The 26,923-nt window shown below is 40.7% G+C and overlaps 2 protein-coding genes and 1 long non-coding RNA gene across 4 annotated transcripts in view; 1 reads left to right on the top strand and 2 right to left on the bottom strand.

The window, feature by feature from the left end:
* Positions 1 to 512: 512 nt before the first annotated feature.
* Positions 513 to 5,176, bottom strand: LOC141774608 (uncharacterized). The gene is made up of 4 exons (XR_012595384.1): positions 4,963 to 5,176; positions 4,777 to 4,864; positions 4,603 to 4,691; positions 513 to 607 (listed from the first exon to the last, which is right to left on the bottom strand). It is a non-coding gene; the product is annotated as an uncharacterized LOC141774608 (long non-coding RNA).
* On the top strand, positions 1,169 to 26,089 carry LOC141773562 (uncharacterized). Its single transcript, XM_074645405.1, has 3 exons — positions 1,169 to 1,192; positions 1,335 to 2,511; positions 24,751 to 26,089. Exons 1-2 carry the CDS (start codon positions 1,169 to 1,171, stop codon positions 2,274 to 2,276), a joined length of 966 nt encoding a protein of 321 aa, XP_074501506.1. The 3' UTR covers positions 2,277 to 2,511; positions 24,751 to 26,089.
* Positions 10,840 to 26,923, bottom strand: part of bean1 (brain expressed, associated with NEDD4, 1) — a 55,358-nt gene continuing 39,274 nt past the window's right edge. For both annotated transcript variants that reach the window (XM_074647393.1, XM_074647392.1), the window contains exons 3-5: positions 24,757 to 24,960; positions 24,196 to 24,337; positions 10,840 to 11,817 (exon numbers count right to left, since the gene is read on the bottom strand). In XM_074647393.1, the coding sequence (XP_074503494.1) occupies positions 11,418 to 11,817; positions 24,196 to 24,337; positions 24,757 to 24,960 (746 nt within the window). In that variant the 3' untranslated portion in view covers positions 10,840 to 11,417. The remainder of the gene's footprint in view (positions 11,818 to 24,195; positions 24,338 to 24,756; positions 24,961 to 26,923) is intronic.

The raw sequence follows: 26,923 nt of genomic DNA, 5'->3' as shown, positions 1-26,923 counted from the left end.
AATATGTTATTATATTTTTTTATATATTTATCATAAACTTTTAGCCTATATATTTCATGTATTAATGTTTTCTGTGGAGGGGCAATGAGGTGAAACAAAGTTAAACTAATCTCTAAAACAGTAACATTAGGTAGCAACTAGCCAGAGAAGACTAGACACCATATTTTACATTATAAATTACCATTAATATCTATAGAAACATACATGTGGTTAAAGGTTTTGTTATGGGATTTGGTGAGATAAAAAACAAAGTCCATTTCATGTTTTATTGGTCATTGTATTATATATGTATATATATACAAAGATATATATATATATATATATATATAAAATAAATTCTTAGTAAAATGTATTTGTGATTAGATCTTCAGGTTGAATGATTATAGAAATCTGGTGTTGTGTTTGAGGAAAGGAATATGTTGTTATGGCAGATAATCGTCTATTTGTACAGGAGACCAAATTATTTGCACACTCTTTATTTAAGCAAATATAAAAACAATCAACACAAGGACATTTCATTGTTATTTATTCAACATCCTGAAGCTGAAATAAATGCAAAAGGTTTTTAAAGTGGTTTCACTTCACTCTCAGAGATGGACGTCTTATTCTGCAAAATACATAGAAGAAGAACATTTAGTTACAAATAGTTGGCTAGCACAACCACAGCACACTCAAAACGTTACCTCATGATGAGATGTAGTTTACGGTACACAATCACAAGGGCCATTTTTCTGCATTGAGTACTTTTGAAAGCCTCCTTTCAGCCTATACGTTTATACTTTTACTTTTTCAATGTATGCAATGACTTTTACTTGTAATGGAGTATTTATAGAGCGTGGTATTGGTACTTTAATCAGGGCAGACATGTCTCCTTACTGTAACAAAGTCATTATCGTACCTCGTCATATTAAAAAGGTTGCATCGCAGGGTAAACACAGGTGTAACTGATCAAAGTAATAATGGTTTAGTTCTATTTAGTGTCACATCCATTCCACTAATCCAGCATGCACATCACCAGGACCCTGGACCACCTGAATGGAACAGGGCCATAATTAATCAATTAATCAATTAATCAATTACAGCTGTGTTTACCCTGCAATGACATGTCAAAATGGCTGCTGTGAAAAGTGTCTATAACACCACCCGGCTGGCACGCTAAGTGACCCAAATGAAGCACACCTGCAAACACAAGGTGCACCCTGGATCTAAATACTAACATGCTCTCATCCTCCAGGTGGTTTCTGCTCCAGTGAGGTCTGTGTGAGGCCTGCTGCTGTTTGTGACTGTTAGACTGGGACCGGAGAGGCTGAGTGGACTGGTTCTACTGGGACCAGAGAGGCCGAGTGGACTGGTTCTACTGGGACCCGAGACAGGCCGAGAGGACTGGTTCTACTGGGATCAGAGACAGGCCGAGAGGACTGGTTCTACTGGGATCAGAGAGGCCGAGAGGACTGGTTCTACTGGGATCAGAGAGGCCGAGAGGACTGGTTCTACTGGGACCAGAGAGGACTGGTTGTACTGGGACCAGAGAGGCTGAGTGGACTGGTTCTACTAGGACCAGAGAGGACTGGTTGTACTGGGACCAGAGAGGCCGAGAGGACTGGTTCTACTGGGACCAGAGAGGACTGGTTGTACTGGGACCAGAGAGGCTGAGTGGACTGGTTCTACTGGGACCAGAGAGGACTGGTTGTACTGGGACCAGAGAGGCTGAGTGGACTGGTTCTACTGGGACCAGAGAGGCCGAGTGGACTGGTTGTACTGGGACCAGAGAGGCTGAGTGGACTGGTTCTACTGGGACCAGAGAGGCCGAGAGGACTGGTTCTACTGGGACCAGAGAGGCCGAGTGGACTGGTTCTACTAGGACCAGAGAGGACTGGTTGTACTGGGACCAGAGTGGACTGGTTATACTGGGACCACAGAGGACTGGTTGTACTGGGACCAGAGAGGACTGGTTATACTGGGACCACAGAGTGGACTGGTTCTACTGGGATCAGAGAGGACTGGTTGTACTGGGACCAGAGAGGACTGGTTCTACTGGGACCAGAGTGGACTGGTTCTACTGGGATCAGAGAGGACTGGTTGTACTGGGACCAGAGAGGACTGGTTGTACTGGGACCAGAGTGGACTGCTTATACTGGGACCAGAGAGGACTGTTATACTGGGACCAGAGGGGCCGAGTAGACTGGTTCTACTGGGACCACAGAGGCCGAGAGGACTGGTTCTACTGGAACCAGAGAGGCCGAGTGGATTGGTTGTACTGGGACCAGAGAGGCTGAGTGGACTGGTTGTACTGGGACCAGAGAGGCCGAGAGGACTGGTTCTACTGGGACCAGAGAGGCAGAGTGGACTGGTTCTACTGGGACCAGAGAGCACTGGTTGTACTGGGACCAGAGTGGACTGGTCTTACTGGGACTGGAGTGGTTATATTAATGAAGGAGCAGAGAAGTGGAACCTGGAGCAGATTGAGGAAGACTTCACGGTGGTCAAGACTCGCAGAATGAGCTCAGACCGGTGAGTACAACAACACACTGTGATGGTTCTTCAGTTTAGTGTTTTTTCTGTGTGTGTATACCCTTACAAAAAAGAAGTATACTTCAAGTTTATTTTAAGAAGTAAACTTAAGTATAGTTCAAGTATACTTTATGTAATACGTATATAAATGTACTAGTAGTATACTTGTTCTTGGGACTAAATTTGCCCACTTTTTTAGTTTATAAAACCATACTTTTGTACTTTACTGCAACTATAATATTAACTTTACTTCAAGTGAACTTATACTGTTAGTTTACTAGTTATATACTTGTAGCCCACTTTTTAGTTTATGAAAGTACGCTTTAAAGTATACTCTCAGTAAACAAATAGTTGAATACTTTTTACTGCAAGTATACTTGTAAGTTTTCTTTAAGTTAACTTATAGAACTTATCCAAATATACTTTTCTGTATACTTGTCGGTATAAGACAAGTATATTTAAGTATAAATTTGTTAAGTTTATCTGTAGTAAGGACATAAAAAGTAATTGAAAACCTACACTCTTAATTTAAGTTTAAAAGAAGTATACTAATAGCATACTTGAATAAACTTCTTTTTTGTAAAGGTAAACTGGCTGCAGCCGCTGTGGAGTTTGTTGATTCATGTGCATGATGTTTTATTCTGCTGTTGATTCTATAATGTGAACCCGCCGTGGTGTCCAGTTGTTATTTATTGTGCTTATTCTGCTGTTGGTCAACCCGCCGTGGTGTCTAGTTGTTATTTATTGTGTATTGTTTCTTTAATTATCTTGAGTTTTGTCACTTTTCTGGTTAATTCCAGTTAGCTGATGAAATGCCCGTGTATACTGTAGAAAATGATTTTATTGTCCACGTTGACATGTTAATGCACTATATTTTGCACCCTCAAGTACTGCACTAAAGTACAATTCTGAGATACTTGTACTTTACTTGCTAAGTACTATGCTACTTTTATACTTCCACTCCACATCTGGATCATCTGTTGTAGTTATACTTTATCCTCCACTAGGCTACTTTTATTTGACAGAATACAATACAAGTTACTTTGCAGATCAAGATTTGACAAACTGTGACATGTGATCAGTATATAAGATAAGATAAGATATAAGATAAGAAGCTGTGTTAAAGATTTATAAAGCATATAAAATTAGCTCCAGTGATATAATAATATAACAGTGACAGGGCACATTCTGACAAACTACTTTTGATACGTTGAGTACTGATAATACTTTTGTACTTTTTATTTATTTAAATGTTTAATGCAGGACTTTAAATCGAGTATTTCCGTAGTCGGGTAGTGAATATGCCCGGACCGTATCCAGGTGAGAATCCACAGCATTAAACTCTAAACACCTGATCTGAAAATATATTAGAAAGTTATCCTATCAGGATAAACCTCTTGAGGTGTATCATCATGACCGATCTCTAAACAGAGAGAGCAACAGTGATGGCATTACTGAAAACATCTGCAATCTTTTTTAAGATGACAAAACAAAACATTTTTATGTAAAGAGAATGAATATTTAATCCAATTAGAAGGAGTCCAACTTCTTTAGATACAAAGGGGACTATGAGGAGGATCTGATCAGAGCGTCTTGGTGAATAGTTTGACATATAAGGAACCAAAAAATGTTTTGGACAATAAGGAGAGTTAAATTAATGGAGGTTATAGGAATCTATTACACATGACGGCAGCAGTAGACCAATGACGTGGAGAGACTGTCTGAGCAACATTCTTGTGATGCTTGAATGACGTTTAGAAAGTAACATGAACTAAGATACTTTATACTTTACAGAGATAAAGTATGTTAGTTTAAACTATTCTAACTTATAAACTAAGATACTTTATACTTTACAGAGATAAAGTATCTTGGTTTATCTCTGTAAACTGTAAACATTTTTACTTTCATTATTAATATACTGTTTATATAAATGATCCAATATTTGTGTAGTTCATCAAAACATAAAATAGTTTCAGGAGCTTTTACTGAATAAGTGAAATGAAGTGTTGATCAGTGTCACAGTGAACTCGTGCGATTAAAGAAGTAAAATGTTAAAAAGAAAGTAACATGAATATGAACTAATGGGATTACTGACCTTGTTGTTGTTGTTTCATGACCCGATTCGGTCCGACGGTTCCCAAAGACTTGCTTTAAGAACTCTTCGTCTTCAAGAACGTTACCTGGGGATTGTAACACAGATGCTGTCAGTCACAGATCCACAATGTTTTTGGTTGTTTTCCTCTGAGTATGGTCACACAGGAATACCTGTATGGCTCTCAGGGACGGGAGTCGGCATAGCTTGAAGCCCGACCACAAGAGCAAAGAGCAGGAACACAATCTGAGCTTTCATTTCCTACAAGACAACACTCAGGCTTAGTGAAATACTTAATACTTCAATTTATGATCCTTTCTAATCATCAGTAAAAGATATTTTAAATAGTAATAACTCACCTCTGCAGTTAAACTCAGCAGCAGCAGCAGTAGTGTGTAAGCAGGTCTTTAACAGGGAAGTTACTGCATGTTTGTGATGATATATACCAGACCAACAGGCTTCAGGCTGGGCGTGTCTGTGTGTCCAAAAGCATCTTAACAATCCACCCGGTTCACTTTTAAAATTCCAAAAATATTATTATTCAAAAGCACGAAGCGTGGAGAACAACTCTTACGTGGGTTAACTGGACTGATTGTGTTGGAGACACACGGCTGTCAGAACGCATTAATACCGTCAGTGGATTGTTTTCATTGTGCAGGTACAGCACGTTGAATCATGTTGGGGTTTTTCCATCCACATCAGGTGAATGATAATATAGGGATTGTTGTCAGAGGAGGATGAAATTAAGATTTATTCTGGTTTTGTTATGGTTGTTATTTAGTCTGAAATGTGTTTTTGTTTTTTCTAGGGCTGTCAAAGTTAACGAGATAATAACACGTTAACGCAGATTTATTTTAACGCCACTAATTTCTTTAACGCATATACGGAACTTGTTATTTCTAGGTTGTAGCGGGCTCAGTTTGAAGATACTGGTATCATATTAAACAAAAAAAAAAATCCGTTGGTGCCAACCAACTAAATCTTTGGTGAGGAAAAACTATTATGTCCATTTTCAAAGGGGTCCATTGACCTCTGACCTCCAGATCAGTGAATGTAAATGAGTGGACTGGTTATACTGGGACCAGAGTGAACTGGTTGTACTGGGACCATAGTGAACTGGTTATACTGGGACCAGAGTGAACTGGTTGTACTGGGACCATAGTGAACTGGTTATACTGGGACCAGAGTGGACTGGTTGTACTGGGACCATAGTGAACTGGTTATACTGGGACCAGAGTGGACTGGTTGTACTGGGACCATAGTGGTTATATTAATGAAGGAGCAGAGAAGTTGAACCTGGAGCAGATTGAGGAGGTCTTCACGGTGGTCAAGACTCGCAGAATGACATCAGACCGGTGAGTACAACAACACACATGATGGTGTGATGGTTCTCCACGAGTCTCCCCTTTACAGACATGCCCACTTTATGATAATCACATGCAGTTTGGGGCAAGTCATAGTCAAGTCAGCACACTGACACACTGACAGCTGTTGTTGCCTGTTGGGCTGCAGTTTGCCATGTTATGATTGGAGCATATTGTTTTATGCTAAATGCAGTACCTGTGAGGGTTTCTGGATCAATATCTGTCATTGTTTTGTGTTGTTAATTGATTTCCAATAATACATATATACATACATTTGCATAAGGCAGCATATTTGTCCACTCCCATGTTGATAAGAGGATTAAATACTTGACAAATCTCCTTTTAAGGTACATTTTGAACAGATAAAAATCACGATTAACTATTTTAATCGATTGACAGCCCTCGTCTTTTCACATGTTCATATTGTCTCGACCTTAAAAGTCATCAGAAGAGAATAACAAAGTGCCAGTTTGCCAGTTGCATATTGTCCAGCTGATGCTGCAGGCAGATAAACAGCCTGTTGAGGTCTGACTGACTGCTTCCCTCCAGATACAGTATACATCCAGTATGTGTCTCTGTAGTGGAGTGTCAATACCAGGCAAGCTTGCTGTAATGAGCCTCAAGGTAAACAAGAGTGCAAACTCACCCAATGACATTCCAACCATGCAAATATAAACATTAGAAATGGTCTCAGATTCAAGCTGATCTTTCACACCAAGGTTTTATCAAACTGTTGATGTTCTAATACACGTTGCATTTTAAGTTGGCAGTGGTTTACTCTGTTTTGAATGTTCCTGATTTCACTCCTGTGTTTTGTGGCAACAATAATCTGACTACTGCAATATTGCTCTGAGAGTAAGAAGGTGAAAGAGAAAGGAGAGTCAATATTTGCAGGAAACTGCACAAGAAACATCAATGCTGTCAGATATTTACTGCACACTCATCCCCTAAGTTACAGGACGATCAACGATCCATAATTATCAGTGGCAACAACATGTTTTTCTCAGCTCTTCGTCAGGCCTGTAGGTGACACATGCTCACAACCAGCCACTCGGATTCATATAAGAGTTCAGATTTATTCATTCTTCTCTACAGAAGAAAAATATTTAACAAAATCTCTAATACAGAACATAAAGAAACATTATTGACCGCAGTTCCTAATATATACACGAAGTCTGTCGTCTGGACAGACGAAGAAGAAAGAAAGAAAGAAAGAAAGAAAGAAAGAGAGAAAGAGGAGAGATGGGAGGTGATTCACATGTATAAGACATTTACACACTAACAGAGAATAGTGCTCTCCTACAGGAGCGGAGACAAAGTCATGATGTGCAAACAGATGTGCAGACAGGAGGAGATGTGAAAAAGATTTCTCTCTAGTGCTCTCTAGTACAAATACTACAATACTGACAACCCTGATGTTTACATTTGACTTTTCCTATAATCTAATGAAGCATTAAAGTACTCCTGACATTACACGAACATGAACAAAGGACAGGCAGTGATCTTATTCATTCAGGATTATTATTAATGAATATGTGAAGCTGAATGTCATATAGTAGTTCTGCATCGCCCCCTGCTGGGTGTTTGTGTTCACTACTATAATGTAAAACTACACTGATGGGCTGGGATGAACCCTTCTTGTGATGTAGATTTTCAACATACATAGATGATAATTTGTGTACAAACATATAAAACATAAATTCATATAATTTTAAAATGAATACTGGCTAAAGGAGAGCAATGTGGGGGTTGGAAATAGGTGTATTGTTTCATGATTATGATGATTTGAATTATCTTTTTAGATTCTCTGCATAACTCTACCTTTTTATATCCTGTCTCTTTTTTTTTTACTTTAACTGGCTTTATTTCTCAGAAACAAAATATCTTTTAAATCTGGAATCAAGCAGGAAAAAAACCCTGAAATGCACATTTGGAAAAATACAAAAAAAAAAAAGCATTAATGTCTTCTTTTTTTGGAATAACTCTACTCTCACATGTTTTAGATATTACTTTCAATTAATTTGAATTTCATAACAATTTTCTAGAAGTCTGTATCATATTATCATAATTCCAAAAAGATAATTCTGTGGGTTTGTCTGTGTCTTCTTGTGGAGACGTGTTTTGCATTAATTAACATGCCAATAATACAGTATAATGCTGAATGTATGGAGTGTATTAAAGGTCCCATATCGTGCTCATTTTCAGGTTCATACTTGTATTTTGTGTTTCTAATAGAACATGTTTACATGCTGTAATGTTAAAAAACCACATTATTTTCCTCATACTGTCTGCCTGAATATACGTGTATTCACCCTTTGTCTGAAACGCTCCGTTTTAGTGAATTTCAATGGAATTGCAACGGAATTGCGTTGCTAGGCAACAGTTTGGGTCCATGTTTACTTCCTGTCAGCTGATGTTATTCACATACACTGCAACCAGGAAATAAACCGGGTCCTTTAATGTCTTCCACGTCTTGTGTATTTTGATAACGTCAGTTGTGTAAACACTTGAAATTCCTTGGTCACCAGTTGGCTGATAAAACTACTGTAATTACTCTCATCTTTACAATCCACCAACCAAACACCGACAGAATCATCACTAAATCACTAACTGGCCTACAGGGCTCACCTAAATTTACTTTACAAGCCAATCACTTTTAAAATATCACTTTAAAGATTCCCTAAATCTTGCAGGGAGAAACGGAGTGAGGCAAAGAACAGAGAGAAAAAGAGGTCAACATAGAAGGAGAAGGCAACAAAAGTAAAAGTAGATATTGGAGGAGGTTAATAAAGAGTGACTCTGATCCATCACAATATAATCCAAAGAGTTGTAATTAAGGATGTTACCTCGTCTATAGACAACACAAACCTGATCATGTTTCATTTCCTCCCTCAATAAAATCTGTCACAACTACTTAAACAGGATTAAATTAAAGAGAAGATCCTCCACATATAGTGACCAATACTTCATGACAAACATATAACAGTGCAAAGCACCGCGTTAGTTGCATTGAGATGATCATTTTATGGCTACAAGCTAACAGTCTGAGGCCTATCAGATGATCACATGTCACACGAGGACCTTTTTCTAAATAAAGAACAAAAACAATCTAGACACATTATTCTAAAATAACATTTCTATTGTTATTAAAGTTGGACTTATGAATTTATGCACACAATTAAACTAAGTTATGGTTAAGCTATAGTTAAGGTTAAGTCACTGAAACCTCTCGATTTTACGTCAGGAAGAGTAAAACGTCTGTTGTTGACTAAGACGGGACCAGACGTCATCACTGTTTTGCACATTAGCTCAATCTAAATGTTTCTGAGGTGCATCACTTTCCTCCCTAAAAGTCAGTTTTTAAAGCAGAAATGTTGCATTTGAACAAAAACTGTTTGTTTCTACATATAATTTACATTTGGTCACCTAAACCGAGAATTCAGACATTCAGAATATCTGCTCTGCTTTTGATTAGGAGATGGGTCTTTAGTAGTGATACATCTAATCCAGGTTTATTTGAATGTTAATTTGTTTAGAACTGAGACTCAGTAGATAGTAGGGCTGTACCAAATGACATTTTTATTTACATTGAAAGCTTCTATTGAGGTTTTTAAATAATGCTTTGAATGTCTGTCGTCATATTTTATGAAGTTATCACCTTAAAAAAATAGTTAAAATAAGATTTTGTGATTTAATAAATGTAATTTATGGTGCTGTTAGATTGCAATCCTCGATTGTGAAAGTAAACTGGGTCATTTTTGAGTTTTGGACCAGAAATTTGAGCTTTAAGTTATGTAATAGACATTTTAATAGACCAAGCAATTACTCTATTAATAACTGGAAGTAGGGCCGCCCCGTCTTAGTCGACTAATCAGTCGTTTTGGACTTACTAAGATTGCTTTAGTCGATTAGTCATTATTTTATGCTTTTTTTCATGCTGAATGACTTATTTCCTAAGAAACTTATGAACTCATGTCTGGTAAACACCAGATTTAAAGTGGTGCTGTTGTGTGATTCTTGGAGAAAAACAGTTTTATTAAATCAACTAATCGACTAAGAATTTCTTTGGTCGAGGACGGCTCTACAGAAAGTGGAAGATTAATCAATATTGAAAATAATAATATACGTTATTTATTCTTCCTGTCATGCTGTTAACACATTAACACACATTAACAAACTGAATCCGGTAAAGCGAGTTGTGGCCACAAGTAACAGATCAGTTTTCCTTAATTAGCAATCTGATGAATTATGTATTTTAATAAGCAGATGTGTGTAAAGCTACACCTTTAGTGCAATAAGGAAAAACCTCCATGATGGTTCAAGTTCATTCTTTCACGAGAAGACGAAGGCAGAAGCATCCGTCTGTCCAGTAAACAGCGTGTTAAGTTCTACAGTTTAATGTGTAACGTCTGGTTTGCATCAACCCGACCTCGTAAGGAGGAAGAGGAGGAGGAGGAGGAGGAGGAGGAGGAGGGCTCCGAGCTACATATCGCTGCTGGGGGTCCATATCATACAGAATATTAATTCATTAATATATATATTAAAAACCAGAGCCCTTGAAAGGAAGAGTTGTGACAATCTGTACAACATTGGACAAGTTCCCTCTCTGGTGATGACAAATATTTAACAATGACTTCCATAACATCTCACTCTTCCTCTTCAGCTAGTTTCCTAACTAGTTTTAATCTTATGGTCATCACAAAGCCATTCTTCTGACCACGAGGATACTACCACCACACTGGAAGCTAAACGTTTACGTACTACAGAGACTGGAGATAAGACGTGGTGTTCTGGTAGTGGAAGATGTTGTTTACAACACAAGTGGTACTTCTACTCTCATCCAAAGCATCATTTAAAGAGACGGACAGGTGAAGGAAGTACTCTGTGTGCTTAGTGTACCTTAAACTACTAAATACCACATTGATATTGTTTACACTCAGGTCTTTCTGCTAAAGTCAGCTTGCCGTCGTCTACAGTGTGATAGATGTTAGCATTGTGTCGCGGCCTAAACTCCATATAGACTCTTCATGATCATTCAAGAAAGAGATTAACAGTCAGAACATGGCAAAAACTGAACGAGACAATGGAGTTATTACTGGATGGAGGAGAGTCTTTGTCCGAGGGAGCATCACCGGGACGACACAAACCTTTTCATGAGAGAAGCCGTCGTTACAGAAACTTTACAAAGTACAATCAGTTTATTTTGTCCGGAAACAAACTGTAGTTAAATTGTTGAAAACTGGAGTCCCGGCTTAATTTTCAGTCCGCTGAGACATCAGCTAATTTTCATCCTTGTGTGGAAGATGTGCACATCTCATTAGTGTTCCACTGTTTGGTGTCACAGCTGCTCCTGACAGCCACTTTGTGCCCCCCACACATCACATCAAGTGTTTTGTTTAATTCAACCGGGGACAACCGGCAGCGCAGGTGAAAGACACAAATTAATTGTCCTACAAGATCTGGTTGGCCCCCGGCGGCCGCGAGTTGCCCTCGTTCCCCGTCTCTGATTGGTGTTTATAAAGGTCACATGGCATGAGAGGGAGCGGCCGTCCTCCCTGCTCGGCCAACACCGACTCGTAAGGCGGCGCCGCCTCCAGCGGGAAGGAGATGGACGCGATGTGTTGATGGTCCGGCACTCCCAGCGGGTAGCGGGAGGGGGAGAGCCAGGCGGCGCTGGTGGCCGAGGTCTCTCCTCCATCGCAGTACGGAGATGGATCCAGACCGGTGTAGCCGGGCTGCTCCTCCTGCTGCTCGGACCCTCTCTGACAGGGGTCCAACAGGGAGTAAGGAGGCGGGTCGTCTGTAGGGATGTAGATCTGAGCCGAACCGGGGCCAACACACTCATCGTAACTATGGAGATGAAAACAAAAATCAAACAGTCAGAGCTGTGATGTAGGCATTTAGTCGTCAATACCAATACCAGTGAAGTTCTATGATTCTCGATACCCAATTTGATGCCAGGGTAAAAAAACAAAAGCAAAATAAACACGTAGAGCTGGTGTTGGGAAGTTAAACAGGTCATTAATAGGACTATTGAAACTGTAGGAATTATTCTTATCATTCTTAAAATGAATTGCCTTTTTGAGGACCTTAACATGCTCAAGAAGTTGTTAAACTTTGCATCAGACGCGGTGTAAAATTTATTATAAGGCCTTGAAAAATGTCTCACTAGCGCCCCCTAGAAAGTTGGAAAAATTGAGCCCCTCGCTCCGGTTTCAAGATTGCATTTGAACAGATCATGATAACGTTAGAATTTACCTTCGCCCAATGCTCATTTTTACTGAATAGAGCATGAACACACCATAATGCAACCTCCATGCAGGACTGCGCTGCCCACCGGCTGCTAACAGCTAACGTTAACTAGCTCTCCTCCTGCTGATTCATCATTTTATCCTGTTAAATCTAATCAGTTCATCTTTGAGTCCAAGTGGACGGTTGTGCCACATTTGAAGAAATTCTCACCTGAGTAATCACGTTCATGAGAACGGGTACGGACGAACGGACGGAGGTACAACCCGAAAACATAATGCCTCGGGCCACGGCTGTCACCTGTGCGGAGGCATAGAAATAGGGTCCGTCCCCTGGATGTGTCGATAGTGAGTTTACTGCGTCCTTTCAGATTTTAGGCAACATTAATCCCGAGCCCTGACGATACCTACGATACATACAGTACTGTAGAAAAACGAGTACCATCAGAATTTTGGTACCGAAATACTGGTTCTCTTGACAACCCTACTGTGGTGGAACAAAACAAATCTTTTATGACACTATCTTTCTGGCTTGGATGTTGGACAGAACATCAACTAGCAAATTATATAGCAGCAAACTGTATTTAGTTTTTGTTAGCGGACGTCCAAGGCTCGCATGGACAAAAAGAGTCTCCCAGTTGAATCATCAGAAACAAAACATGAGCAAAGTTGTGTTATAAAATATCTGGATCTTTGAGAGAAAGTCAAAGGTAGAAGCCTGCATACATATTACTGTATTTAAGTGTATATATACACTTAAATGGAGCTACAACTCTTTTCTTTTCTCGACGTGTGTGTAACAAAACAAGAACTGATAAATTCTGCAGCCTCCTTCTGGCCGGTTTTGACCGAGTGCCAACACGCTTCCCTGATGAACTCCTCCAGCAGCCCCGGAGGTCAGCTCTCTACCAACATCCTCCCTCAGCCAGAGAGAGAAAGGAACATATAAAATAGAATAAAACTACAGAGAAAATAGAATTATAAAATCAGTGTGTGTGTGTGTGTGTGGAGCTAATGGTAGATGATGATGGGGGAACAGGAAGCAGTAAATCAGAGTAACTCAATCAGAGCAGTGGTTAACTATATCAGTCTGGTACCACAGTGATGTGTGTGTGTGTGTTTTACCTTCCCCTCTTTTTTTCTTTCTTTCTTTCTTTCTTTCTTTCTTTCTTTCTTCCATCCTTCCTTCCTTCTCTACCCTGTGTGAGTGTGTGTGCCCATTTGCCAGCAGTTTTAAAGCAGCGTTAGTGTGTCTGTGGTTTCCTGTTCAATGTGTGTGTTTGGATGTAAGAGAGAGAGAGAGAGCTATTTTAGGACAAGGCTCAGTCAGAAAGACCGAATGTCCAGGACACCCACTGCTCATCATCACACTTCTCTCACTCACACTTATACCCTTTTTTCCACCAAAATGACCGTGTAATTTGTCATTTAAACTCAGGAAAACCCGCCACAAATAGGCGATAGACTCTCTCTCTCGTTGCCAGTAGACGAGTGGCCTTTTTATTTTTATTTTTTCTTCTGGTGCGTCACGTTCACGTCACAAACTCGCCGTAAAACAGGGTTATTAAACAATGAAAATGTTACCGTGGTTACTTATTTTTTATATATATATATATCTGTTACTGATTCAGTCTTTCTTTCAAACTGTCAAACCAGAGTTGGTGATTGTTGGAACAGCGGGAAGACTTACAGAGACGGTTTTTATTTTGTTTCTGTCGAGGTTGAATTAAGAGCACTGAAAAAAATGGTACTTTGGATCAACTTAAAAAAAATTACTGTAATTTGTTGCAGCTAAATTTATTAAGTTTTCTCAAATTGTATTTATGATTTGGTTGAAACCATAAATTGTGATTTAATATCAATCAAAATATTATTTTGGCCAAAGTAAAAAATGTACATTCACACAGAGTAAAAAGATTATGAAGACCATACACCATTTTTTTTTTTACTTTGTTACAACTTAATTTTTCATTTTGGAAAAACCTAATATTTACTATTACATCCAAGTGAATCAGCACCTCTAAATCTGAGGCCATGGTTCTCAGCAGGAAACCGATGGATTGCCTACTCCGGGTAGGGAATGAGTCCTTACCCCAAGTGAAGGAGTTTAAGTATCTCGGGGTCTTGTTCGCGAGTGAGGGGACGATGGAACGTGAGATTGGTCGGAGAATCGGAGCAGCAGGGGCGGTATTGCATTCGCTTTACCGCACCGTTGTGACGAAAAGAGAGCTGAGCCGGAAGGCAAAGCTCTCGATCTACCGTTCAATCTTCGTTCCTACTCTCACCTATGGTCATGAGGGTTGGGTCATGACCGAAAGAACGAGGTCGCGGGTGCAAGCGGCCGGAATGGGTTTCCTCAGGAGGGTGGCTGGCGTCTCCCTTAGAGATAGGGTAAGAAGCTCAGTCATCCGTGAGGGACTCGGAGTAGAGTCCTTGCTCCTTTGCGTCGAAAGGAGCCAGTTGAGGTGGTTCGGGCATCTAGCACGGATGCCTCCTGGGCGCCTCCCTTGGGAGGTGTTCCAGGCACGACCAGCTGGGAGGAGACCACGGGGAAGACCCAGGACTAGGTGGAGAGATTATATCTCTACTCTGGCCTGGGAACGCCTCGGGATCCCCCAGTCAGAGCTGGTTAATGTGGCCCGGGAAAGGGAAGTTTGGGGTCCCCTGCTGGAGCTGTTGCCCCCGCAACCCGATCCCGGATAAGCGGTTGAAGATGGATGGATGGATCCAAGTATAATTTTTTTACTTTGGAATAAACTAATTAAAACTCTAATTTTGTTACAAGAAACTTTTCTCAAGTAAATTTTCTGATTCAGTACAAACTATAATTTTTAATTATACCTTAATCAATATATTTTCTTTAGTCGCAATCCAAAACGTTACTTAACGTGTGTCAATATAAAAGCACCTTTTTGCTTTTTTACAACTTAAATTTTGACCATAAACAAAAGCTAAATTTGCTATAACACGTGTTTCAATGATCAGCGAGGTAAAGTGACGTGATGTTGTCTGACTGGAGTCTGGTGGCTTTTAAAGAGAGCATATTAATTGTATGTTTTGTACTTTAATATATTATAAGAATTATCCAAATCCCTGTTGATTTTATTTATTATGTATTCACTTCAATGTGCGACAATTACATGTCTGGAGACGATAAATACCCATGACTACTGCAGAGACATTTTATAATAGATAAAACTAACAGGGATTTGTCAATGTGTCCGTTAATCAAAAGACCTATCACAAAGTCATCACCATAAAGCAGTCTATGTTCTTATAGTGTGTCCATTTAATTACACATTTAATTAGTTAATCACAGGTTGATCATGTATCTAAACACACCGGACAAACATGTCTAAATAAAAACCTCAGCACCTGCTTTAGAGAGCTGTGTGAACAAACCAACAGGGAGGTGAAGACACTCGGGTCTGATGGCTACCGCTAATTGCAATGAAACTTAATGAGACCCACATGAAGATCTAGTTACTTCAGTGTCTTCTGTTAGGAAGGGCTTATACTGTAAACCCATTTTACCTGGATTTAAATTCAGTATTTCTACGTTGTTAAAAGTATAACTATTATAGTGGTCTCTTTGAGTAAGACAGATATGATCGTAGCGGTCTTTTACATTCACACATCTCCACACATGCTCACAAACCAAAGGATTGAGGGCATCTGCAGTTTTTAAACATACTTATTCAGATTATTTTCTTTTGCTTTGGGGAGAACTGACCTTGGACATTCATGCCAACACGAGGCATGTTGAGGTGAAAATTGGAGACAGGGGAACGTGTGCGCTGGGTGTTTCAGAGGTGTTGTAACACGCTGTGTCTTTGGTCTCTCAGGACAGACAAGCTCCTCTGCTGCCCTGCGGCCTTCTGCTGTGTGTTTCTGCAGAGACCTCACACCAGATAATGAGTGTGTTGTTTTACACTCGTGTGTGTGTGTGTGTGTGTTTGTTAGCGAGGTGTGGCTGAATGAAAATAATTTGTCTCCTCTGAGACGTGCTGGGAGTTACACAACTGCTTCTGTTGTTCTGTCCGTCCGTTTGAGATCCAGACGCATCATGTAAGATGACTCTAACTGTAAAACATTAGTTAATTAGTTAGTCAGGTAAGGATACCATTGCTCAGTGGCAGGGTAACACATTGAGAAGCTCCATGATGCGGCTGTCCTCAGGAATCCTTTAATCAACTAGGTTAAGATCGTATGTTTCTCCATTATTCAGGTTTGCTCATATTTTAATCCCATTTTTCTTTCCTCCTGTTTTTGTCTCAGCCTCTCTCTCGACTCAGGTTGATGAGCTGATTAAGTCTAGATCCTTTTTTATATACCCAACGGGATAGATCAAACCACTATTCTTGAATGTTTTGACAGATGTTGGATTGTTCCACCTATACTACCTCAACACTATAAATAAGAATGCCTTTGACGTTGTTTATTGTTCATTCAATTCAATTAAATTTATTTTTGTATAGCGTCAAAGACTGTCTCCAGGAAAATTAAAAACTTGTGGTTGTGCAAATAATGATGTCAAAAGCAAAGTTGGAAGCGGTGGGAACATTGGTACTGTATAGTGCTGCAAAGCTCTTAAGGACTGCTGTTTGAGTCTCTTTTCCTCAACCCTGTCTCCAAGAGATTACATTTATATACAGTATAACTACACTATAAAGCGAGGAATCTCTGTCTGTCTGTGTATGTGTGTCCTTCGCATATCTCGAGAACCGTCCATCCAATATACTTCACGCTTGGCGGGTGTATTGCTGGGGACCCAAGGGAGTACCGTGTTGAATTTGGACACATTCAGTATTAATAAACTTTAAATACACAAGTGAACGGCGCTCTGTGGAGAAGCAGTGGACGAGCATATCATCCACAGCGGGCCTTTACAGGCCTCGGCTCAGTGACTGCAGGATGCAGGCCTGGATGAACGGCCGCAGTCAGGTTCAGACAAGAAAACGATTCAGATTTAGGAAAACCATCATGGTTGGGCTTTAAATAAGTATGTATACTAAGTAAAATACGGAAGTAAAATGTACGGAAAACACGTCAAAAAGGTCACTAATGTAACTTCCAAATAACTCAACAACACTTTTGGACATGAACACCGGTCTCCTGGTTGAAAGTCCTGTGTTGGTTGGACCCAAATAACATGGCAAAACGACAGACGTTATTGCACATGAAATAACTTGCAGAATACTGTGTCATTCATACGCCATTTGGTGAGGTTTCTAATCATTTAACAAGTGCTTTTGTTGCCTCAACCTAACCACAGATGGGAGTTTGGGTGTGAACTCCGGACTCCGGTGTCAGAATCCGGTTTGTTGTGTGCCCACTAATTATTTCAGTACTATATAAACATCATTTTGAGGACCTTAGCAGATATTTTTCAGGATAGAAAAGCAGGTCTAAGTCAGATCAGGTCAGGAGAAAGGGAGGACCTCTGGCATGTTGTCATGCATTGGTTGTGACGCTCTACAGATCTGGACACCGGACACTCTAGCTACAGCATAGAGCATATGGTCTCTGTGTGTGAGTGTGTGTGTAAAGCTGGCATGTGCTCGTTACCACTGTGAGAACTCGCCTGTGGAGTTACAGAACCATATAGAAGCTGCACTCACAGGTGTGTGTGTGTGTTGGATCTATATTTCTCAACATAAAGCAGCTGTCATCCGACGAAATGACGGGACAACATTTGTTCCAGAGATTCGATGATTGAGCTTCCATCACCTTCTCTCTCTGTCTTGCTCCTTCACTCTGTTCCTCTCATCCTCGCCGTCTGATGTTATCATTTCTCCGAAGCTTTCACCGTTCGCCGACTTGCTGTTCAAATTGCTGTGAGACATCCTGACCTGAGTACTCTCCTCCTGCCTTTGTCAGTGACACTGACTGCTGGTGTCATATACAGTATGACCCGGCAACACACAAAAAAGCTAATTATTCCTGACACCTCTGCTGTCATCAGTCAATGAGGCTGCTGAAAAGGTCATTTATGTGTAGAATTTTACAATACACATGTCTGCAGCTAACCGTAACACCTCTGCCTACGCATGTACGGGTTATTAAAAGTCTTATTTTCCTCTTGATTAAATAGTAGATCGTTTTGATGTTTCTCAGTGGGGTTGTATGAGGTACTTATCCATAATCAGTGTATTAACTACACTAGATGACGGTCGGCAGGCCTCCACTTTGGAGAAACAGGAGTTACCGTACGGGAGTAAAGCTGCTGTGAACGGGGGCAGCAGCAAAATGTATTTTAGCATACTAAAAGAAAAAATACCAGTTTAAGTGAACGCTATATTTAGAATATTTCCGACGGTTTAGCTTGCCGTCAGACAGCTGTAATCGATGTTTCCGACGGGGAACTGAAGCCGTTCTCTGTGCTCTTGCCAAAGCCGCCAGACTCCATTGAAGACAACAGTAGTTTTACCTCACAGAACACTGGAGTTGCTGCTCTACCGCTGCCTCGGTCGGTTAGTTTGTATTTCTTATTGTGTGACTTTAGTGTTTTAACCCCCTGGGGTCGACGCTGTCGTACACATCAGAAAAGTACTGTAGTACTCTTTTTAGAATATCTCCGGAGACCAACTTTAACTTGCACTTCGTCATCACCGTAGCTTTCTAATGTGTCGGGATCGATTGTATTCCTTTCAGACAGTTTGTAATCCAACTTGGAACAACAGTGTTTTTTCAGAGACTTCATAAAAGTAATACATCCAACAATGAAAGTCTTCTGTGAGCTAACTTTTTGTAGAAAAACGGAGGGAAAAACGCCAGGACTAAAACATGTAAATCTCTTTTGATGTGTGTTGGTTAGAATGATCATTTTTTGTCCAAAAAAGCCCAAAAGTCCAAAAGCTTGTTCCTTATGTTCTCTGTGTGGTTTGAATAAATTTCTTTGAGAAAAATTAAATTTCCGTTTTATTTTTTCTCTTGTCTTTATGGTAATTTTAATTATTTATACATTCATGTTACATCAATGCAACCCACATATTCTGATAGCCCAGTTTGTCATGATTTGTGCATTAAAGTGTTGAGATTCTGGAGTACTTTTAACAAAAGGAGACCAGGTGGATCAAAAATGGCTTAGACCCCAGAGGGTTAAAGGGTTAGTTCAGATTCACCAAAGTCACACAATGACACAAACAAACTAACCGATGGAGGCAAACTGAAAATCTCAGTGTTGCATTTTTACCTTTACACATTTTTAAGGCTACTACCTTCTTTTCAAGGTGGTGTTGTCTCCAGACAACTTGGGGGGGGGGGGGAAATCATACAGATAAAATCCTATTTAATGTTTTATGGTCGCAACTTAACTGTTTTGGTTCACACGTTTAGCCCTCATCAGCAAACAAGCTCCGGTAAACCCACCCAAATAAGAACCAAATGGCAAACAGACAAAGTTAGCGACTAGCTGGTGAACATAGAGGAGCATTTAGCAGCTAAAGAGTGAGTTATCTCCCTCAGGAGTTAGTAGAGACTAAAAGGAGAGTAGGACTTTATTCATCAGTTGCTCAGAAACACAACTTCAAATTCATGCTAATATTGCCCTTTGTCTCATGTTCAATATAATAACTTTATCAGGCCATAATATTGTGTTTACAGCTTGTTGTGCTACTAAAGTGGCCAAAAAAAAATCAATTAATGCTGCTTTACATGATCTTAATCGTGGATATTGACAAGAATCTAACCATAAGTTAGTGGTTAAAAGCCACCAGCAGTCCTTTCTAAACGTTGTGCTCCCCGATATTATCCTGCAACACAAACCAGAGAGCGAGGAGGAGTGTGTGTCAGTATGTGTGTGTGTGTTTCTGTGTGTGAGCCAAAGCTTCTTCTCCCTGAGAGGAAGCAGAAGCTTTCAGTCTCCACAGGTGAGCAGCTGATCCGTGAGCAGGGAGACGGAGAGAGTGTGTACCTGCGTTCTCTATGAGTGTGTGTGTGTGTGTGTGTGTGTGTGTGTGTGTGTGTGTCGGAAGTGTAATGTTCACGGTCTCAGTAGGTGAGCTGTTGATCTGAGTTTCCCCTCAACCATCTGTGGCCCACACACACACACACACACACACACAGACACACACACACACACACACACACACACACACAAACACACACTGCAGGATCATCACATGACTGCAACTATACCTGCTTGCTGACAGCGAACCAAACAACGACTTGTCAGCATTGTGGCAACACAAATGTGTGATTTGTGTGTGTGTGTGCATGTTGGCTGCCGTCCCGTCGTCCGGGCCAGAGAGTCCGGCTCTCACACCGGCTGTCCAGGACGCTCTGGTTCTCTGCCAGAGCGCTGACGTAGCTAGCTAGCTCCCCTCTTCCTCTCCTTTCTTCCTTTCCTGTCATGATGCTGAGTTGTCCACTGCTCCTCCTAGTGAGGACAAACATTGTGTTTCTGTCCCGTGCTGCTAATGAGCAGCTTCAGGATTTGTCATAAACATTATGAATGGATTCATAAGATGGGAGGTGTAATCTTGTCCATCTTTAGAACCCTGCAGCATCACCACAGCAAACATAAACCTGTGCTGCTGACCTGCAGGTGTAATCTCTCCACAGATGATGTATCTCTCAGGTTGATGCACTTTATCTGCGTTACGAGATGGCACCGAGAACATGACAGGAGTTTTGGTTTAGTCCCCAGACATCACGACACCAGCACAGACCCCTCCAGCCTCAGGCTCAACATGATGGATGTGAATGTGCAATGCTATTGAATCAGCACCTACACCTAATGTATACCTGTAGTCAGCGGGTGATTTGTTAATTGTTAACGGGGGGGATAGACCCAGTTTGTTTCGTTCACCTGCGTCCAGCGAACCGCCCCTCCCCCCCGGTAGCTAGTTTAGAGAATATTATAGATCCAAGATGGAACTGACAGATGGACGGGACTCAAGAGAAAAAGTTGCATCTACAAATCCGTCTGCTACTTCAGCACCACGGACAGCGTCACAGATTTATCAATACACAGCACAGTTATGGTTCGTGTCCACAGGGGCGTTTTGTATCGCGAGGGGACGCGACGCTTCCCAGCATTGGACGCTTGGTGTGCTGCCCCTAGAAACAAGGCACTCGGCTCCTGATTGGACGAACGGTTTCCCGCCGTTGGCTGCTGCTTCCAGCTTTCAAACCAGAACCAGTCTGGAGGCTCGTTTGGAAACTTTCTTCTCTTATTTCACGTAAATAGTTCACTGAAATGTGTTTCTGAAAACATTTGAGGCAAGAAATAATCCATGCAGTTGATGAATCTGTCTTTATTTTAGATCAACAACGTTTATTTTAAAAGATCCTCTGGAGTTTGGAGAGGCGGCGAGTCGCGTCGTGATTTGCATAAAGTAGACGAGCCCTCAACTTTATGCAAATTAGGAGCGGGCGTTGTGACGCCTAGTCTCTCCCGAATCGCGACGCCACGCTACCAGAATGCATTGCGCGGCTGCTTACATAGACAATGAATGGGGGGCGTGGAAAGCACGGAGCCTGTGGACACGTACCATTAGGCTACAGAGCCGTGGTCGGGTCCAGAGACTCGAACCTACTGATGTTTCAGAGTTTAATCAGAATCAGTAGTTTCCATTCTGTTTTCTACGAAGTGTTTGAGGTTAGACTGGCTCTTGTTGCACACTCTTCTTCTTCTTCTTTTGCAATGCTTCAATGGCATCGTTAGCACCACCAACTGTTCATCTCTTTGACAGACGTGGATGGAAACGCTCATTAGTTCATTTGCATTTCTTTGACTGAATTTCAGGAAATTCAGTCAAACTTTGCGCTACATTTTAGGATGGAAACCTGACTTCAGATGAGCACACGTGTTACTCCAGATTGGTCTCCACTTTTTTGAAGGTCTCGGTCTCGTCTGATTTATTTGTTAACATCATTACTGTGATTAGATGTAAAACTTCCTGCTGCATATGCAACCAATAACTCCCCCGTCCTCCGTCGCACGCACTCTGAGAAAGTGAAGCTGTGGCTTCTCTGGGAGGAGATGTCAGCCAAGTCTTCGGTAATATAATTTGTCTACCTAAAAACACACAGCAGTACTGGGACAGGCACTGGTCTTGACTTGGTCTCGATACACTCTGGTCTTCATGACTTGGTCTCCATTTATCTGGTCTTGACTACAACGCTGCCGCTAGCAGATGAGCTGAATCTCAAGAACACGCTAACCATCAACTGGTTAACTTCTACATTATGGCTCAATGTCAGATGAATTCATCAACTATGGCACCGTGTTTTATTACCAAATTAGCACTAAATGCACTAATCTTTGACTAGCTTCTTCTAGCTATGTCAAACTGACAGAAAAACATGATTTCTCAGAAACTAAGTTGAAATAATCAAAATTGTTGACCATAAAATAAATCCTGAATGTCATGAAGAACATTGAGGAAATATCCCCTCCCCCCACCGCCTCCATATTGATGCTGAAAGTCATGAGGTCTGAAATGTGGCAGCTGGTGACCGGGGACATGGGAAAGTCAGATCATCTAAGTCAGTAATGAACTCTCTTTTAATGAACTTAAATAGAAAAAGATAAGATGCTATCCGACGTCAGATCGATTCATTTGGGTTAAGTGAGTGAATGTTTGTAAGAGACACACACACACACACACACACACACACACACACACACACACACACGCACACACACACTGCAGGGGAGGGATGTATGTGAATTATTAAAGTTGCCAATTAGACCAGCTGACATTTAGATCAAAAACACCATGACATTGGCCTTTAGCGAGCTCTTTCTTTCTCTCATTCTCTCGAACACTCTCTGCTGTATCCTCACAAAGGGCACCGGAGGAGGCAGCGCTCCCTGATAAATGAATTAGCACAGAGGACGGGGTCAGGCCGAGTGGACAGAGAACAGCGGGGGACACGGCCTGAATGGTCAGTTACGTTTTAGATTTGACATTTGACATAATTGGCAAAAGGAGGAGTGGTCTATTTACTTAGTTTAAATATACTGTAGCAGCTCGTGGTGGCTGAGGAGAACCCAGGCTTCAGAGTTTCATTACGAGCACTGTCTGTCTGTAAACAAATATACCTGCAAGGAAACGTCAGGTGGATCCAGAAGCCTCTTTGTTTCCTCATGTCTGTACGTTAAATACAGATGTTCAGTCCCTCCCCTTCCGATGGACCCCATGGGGCTTTATTTAGGAAAGAGTATGTACGGTATTAAACGGCGAGAGACCACTGGAACTATGGCCTGAATCACACAGATGATGCTTGTCAATTTAAAACATAATTTTGCTGGTCAAGAAAGTCTCAGTTTGTTGTAGCATCATTTAGTTTAGTGTGAAACCGCTCAGTGAACTACATCTCTCATCTCGCACAATATACGTCACCGACGCTAGCTCGCTAGCTAACGTAGTTATGTTTTATCTAGAGACTTCTGGTGATTTTATCAGCCAGGAAGCTGAAAAATTAGCAATAGCTGTAAAATTCTCTGTGTTTCCCTGCGTCCCTATCAAATACAAATCTAAATTAAAAATCAAATCAAAAAGCTCAAACTGCGCCGCGGTGTCGCGAGCTGCTCTCCTCTGCCGGGAAAAGACATTTGGTGACGCTCTATTGCCGTTCAGGTGGAAACAGTAAAGCTTATAGATGCTGTAAAGAGCCAGAAACAGGTTGAGATATGGAAAGGGAAAAAAAGGTGTGAAAATTAGCCATATATCGGGAGAAGTACGGGAGAATTGTGAAACCGGGAGATTCATGAAGCAATTCAATTCAGTGTTTGTCTCTGGCTGTTCACTGAGTACATATTTAATAAGGTCCCATGGTGGTCTACAGGAAGGGGCGGGACTTTGCCTCCTTATATGAAGCTACCGCCAGCAGCCGGCTAACTTAGATTAGCACAAAGACTACCATCTAAGTCTTGGCAAGACAGCAAATACATGTGAATCCTTTCCTTTAAAAAAACAGGATTGTGAATGTGAATGAAACCAACATTCTGTTAAGCAAGTATACGTACCGTGGCGGTGAGTCGGGGTACAGGCTGTTGACCTGTGACAGAGTCTCTCTGTATGAATCAAAGTCGAGACCAGGAGGAAAGTCTTCTAAGCAGGTAGATCTCAGTTCTCCTACTGAGCCTCCGTAGGAGAACCCGTCCAGGCCTGCAGAGACAGAGTCATGACGCTAAGAAGCTTCATCATTTAGTGACATCCTGTAGTGCAGTAAGTGAGGTGATGGATGCAAATATTTAAACAGACAATTCATTAGTTTTATTCCTGGCAGCAACTATAGTTTAATATTTGCTTTGTGCTTTTTGCTATATGTACATTTTCTGCTGAACATTTTGGAAGCAGGTTATGTGAATGAAAGTGTGTCGTGACTTTCAGACCAATATGAGCAAGAGAAATGTGTCGGGGTATTTCATCAGTTATGTGAGAAAGATCCTGAATGAATGTCTTAATTTAACGGTGTGTTACATGCTACAACACGCCGGTTCATTTATGGATTTGATTAAGTGATGAAGTGTGTTTCTATGACACCTTTAACCTCTGAATGCTTCATCGTTCGGACGCAGACTGACCGTAGCTCGCTCGGAGGTGCGGGTTTCGGAGTCGACTGTCTTTGCGCAGGCTGCCGACGATGATGGTGATGCAGGAGAGGAAGAGGACCAGACCTATAACGATCCCCGCCACCACCAGCGGAGACACCAGGAGAGGCGCCTCCCCTCCCGACTCCCTCTCACTGCGGCAGTCTGGGTACTCCCCATGGCTCTGGTTGGAGCTCACTGTGAGAGAGAGAGATGGAGGAGGTCAGGCTGTGGGAACATGTGTGTTCAATATTCACTCTTCTTTAAGCTCCGTTTTGGTCTCCACCACATCCTGAGGGAAATATCTGTCTCTGTAGCTGCTGTAAAGCTGATTATTCTTAGTGTTGACTATAAACTTCATGAATTAAAGCTACTTTCTTGGTCCACTCTGTTTGCTTCAACGAGGGCTGCAACGAACGGTGTTTTCATTGTCGATTATTCTGTTATTATGCTGATTATTTTCTTGATTAATCGATTAGTTGTTTGGTCTATAAAATGTCAGAAAATGGTGAAAAAATGTGGATCAGTGTTTCCCTAAAGCCCAAGATGACGTCCTCAAATGTCTTGTTTTGTCCACAACTCAAATATATTCAGTTTACTGTCACAGAGGAGGAAAGAAACCAGAACATATTCACATTTAAGAAGCTGGAATCAGAGAATTTAGACATTTATTTTCTTAAAAATTTACAGCTAATTGATTAAATTAAATTACAGGCATGGTGCACCATGTTGTGTAGTTCTCCATCTAGAATAAAGAATAGATTATAATACACAGTTTATACTGTACATGTAGTTACCATTAATTAAATTATGTAAATATGGTAATTTACAAAATAAATCTTAGCAAAAATAAATCATCTTACACTGCAATTTATTTCACTATGTTCTCAAGCCCATTCACATCTGTTTAATAAACGCATATTAATTAACACTATATATATATATATATATATATATATATATATATATATATTGCTTGAATTAATCAATTAGTTCCCTGACATTTATGGAGGACATTAAAGCTGCAGTCCTAAGTTGTTTGATCCATATAACAAGGTTGATATTAGTATAAAAGATCTATACAGTAGGTGACTAATGTGCTCAAATCAACATAGAATGTCAAAAACATTATTATATAATATATAAGTACAGATGGATTGACTGGTATTTGTAGAGGTCATTAAAGCTGAAGTATACGCGAGATTGGAGCAAATATGATTTAAAAAAAAAGTTATTTATATAAAACGGTCGCTGTATTTTGAGAGTAGCGCATGAGACAGGTAACCTGAAAACACTAGCTGTCTGTCTCTCTGTCTGTCTCTCTGTCTGTCTGTCTCTCTGTCTGTCTCTCTGTCTGCGTGCCCTTATATGACAGTATAGTGCATCAGGGGGTCGTGTTACATAACTGCTGTCTTTTGCCCTGCACACATCGTACCGTCTTCTTCTCTCTCCTTCTCCTCCTTCTTCTTTCCCTGAGGACTTATTCCATTTCAGTGTGTGACAGATAATTAGAGCTAGAGTCAACACACACACACACACACACACACACACACACACACAGTCTCAGTCATCATCATTAGATTACAGAACGATCCTGCTCATCTTCATTTCTATCTAATGTCTCATCTGTCTCTTTGCATCCTCCCTCTGCCTGCTGGAGAGAGGAGGACACTCTGAGTTCTTTCTTTTACTATAACCGTGTGAAGTGTTGTGATGCTGTTCTTCATGCCCTCTATATATATTTATATTGTTTGTGACACAAACGTGACGTTTCCTCGAAAATATGAAGCGCACAACACTGCATGGACCTCATGTCATGTCGTACTAATATACTATTTATATACGACATCAGTCAATTTTCTTATGTTGGCATCAAGGGCGACTGCTGCTGCCATGTCCTGACCATAACCACACTGTAAAAAAACATTTTTTTTACATTTTTTTTTCAAGAAATTTTACATTTTATGTCTGTATTTCAAAATGACAGAAAAAAAATGTAAAAATTACGTGTTTCATTTGGGATTTATATGTAAATGGTCTTAGAGTTACAGTATTTTTTGTAATCACAATCGTAGTTATCTGTATTTAAGCTTTTTTAGAGGTTTATGACTCTTATTTTAACAATTAATTTATATTAGAAGAAAAGAATCACATGGAATTC

This window comes from Sebastes fasciatus, chromosome 9, assembly GCF_043250625.1.
Source record: "Sebastes fasciatus isolate fSebFas1 chromosome 9, fSebFas1.pri, whole genome shotgun sequence".
Taxonomy (NCBI): Eukaryota; Metazoa; Chordata; class Actinopteri; order Perciformes; family Sebastidae; genus Sebastes; species Sebastes fasciatus.
This window is presented reverse-complemented; position numbering and strand designations above follow the sequence as displayed.

Coding starts and splice junctions, on each gene's coding strand:
- LOC141773562 (XM_074645405.1), top strand. CDS start 1,169: ATGAAGCACACCTGCAAACACAAG. Junction 1,193..1,334: donor AGCACACCTGCAAACACAAG/GTGCACCCTGGA, acceptor TACTGGGACCAG/AGAGGCCGAGTGGACTGGTT.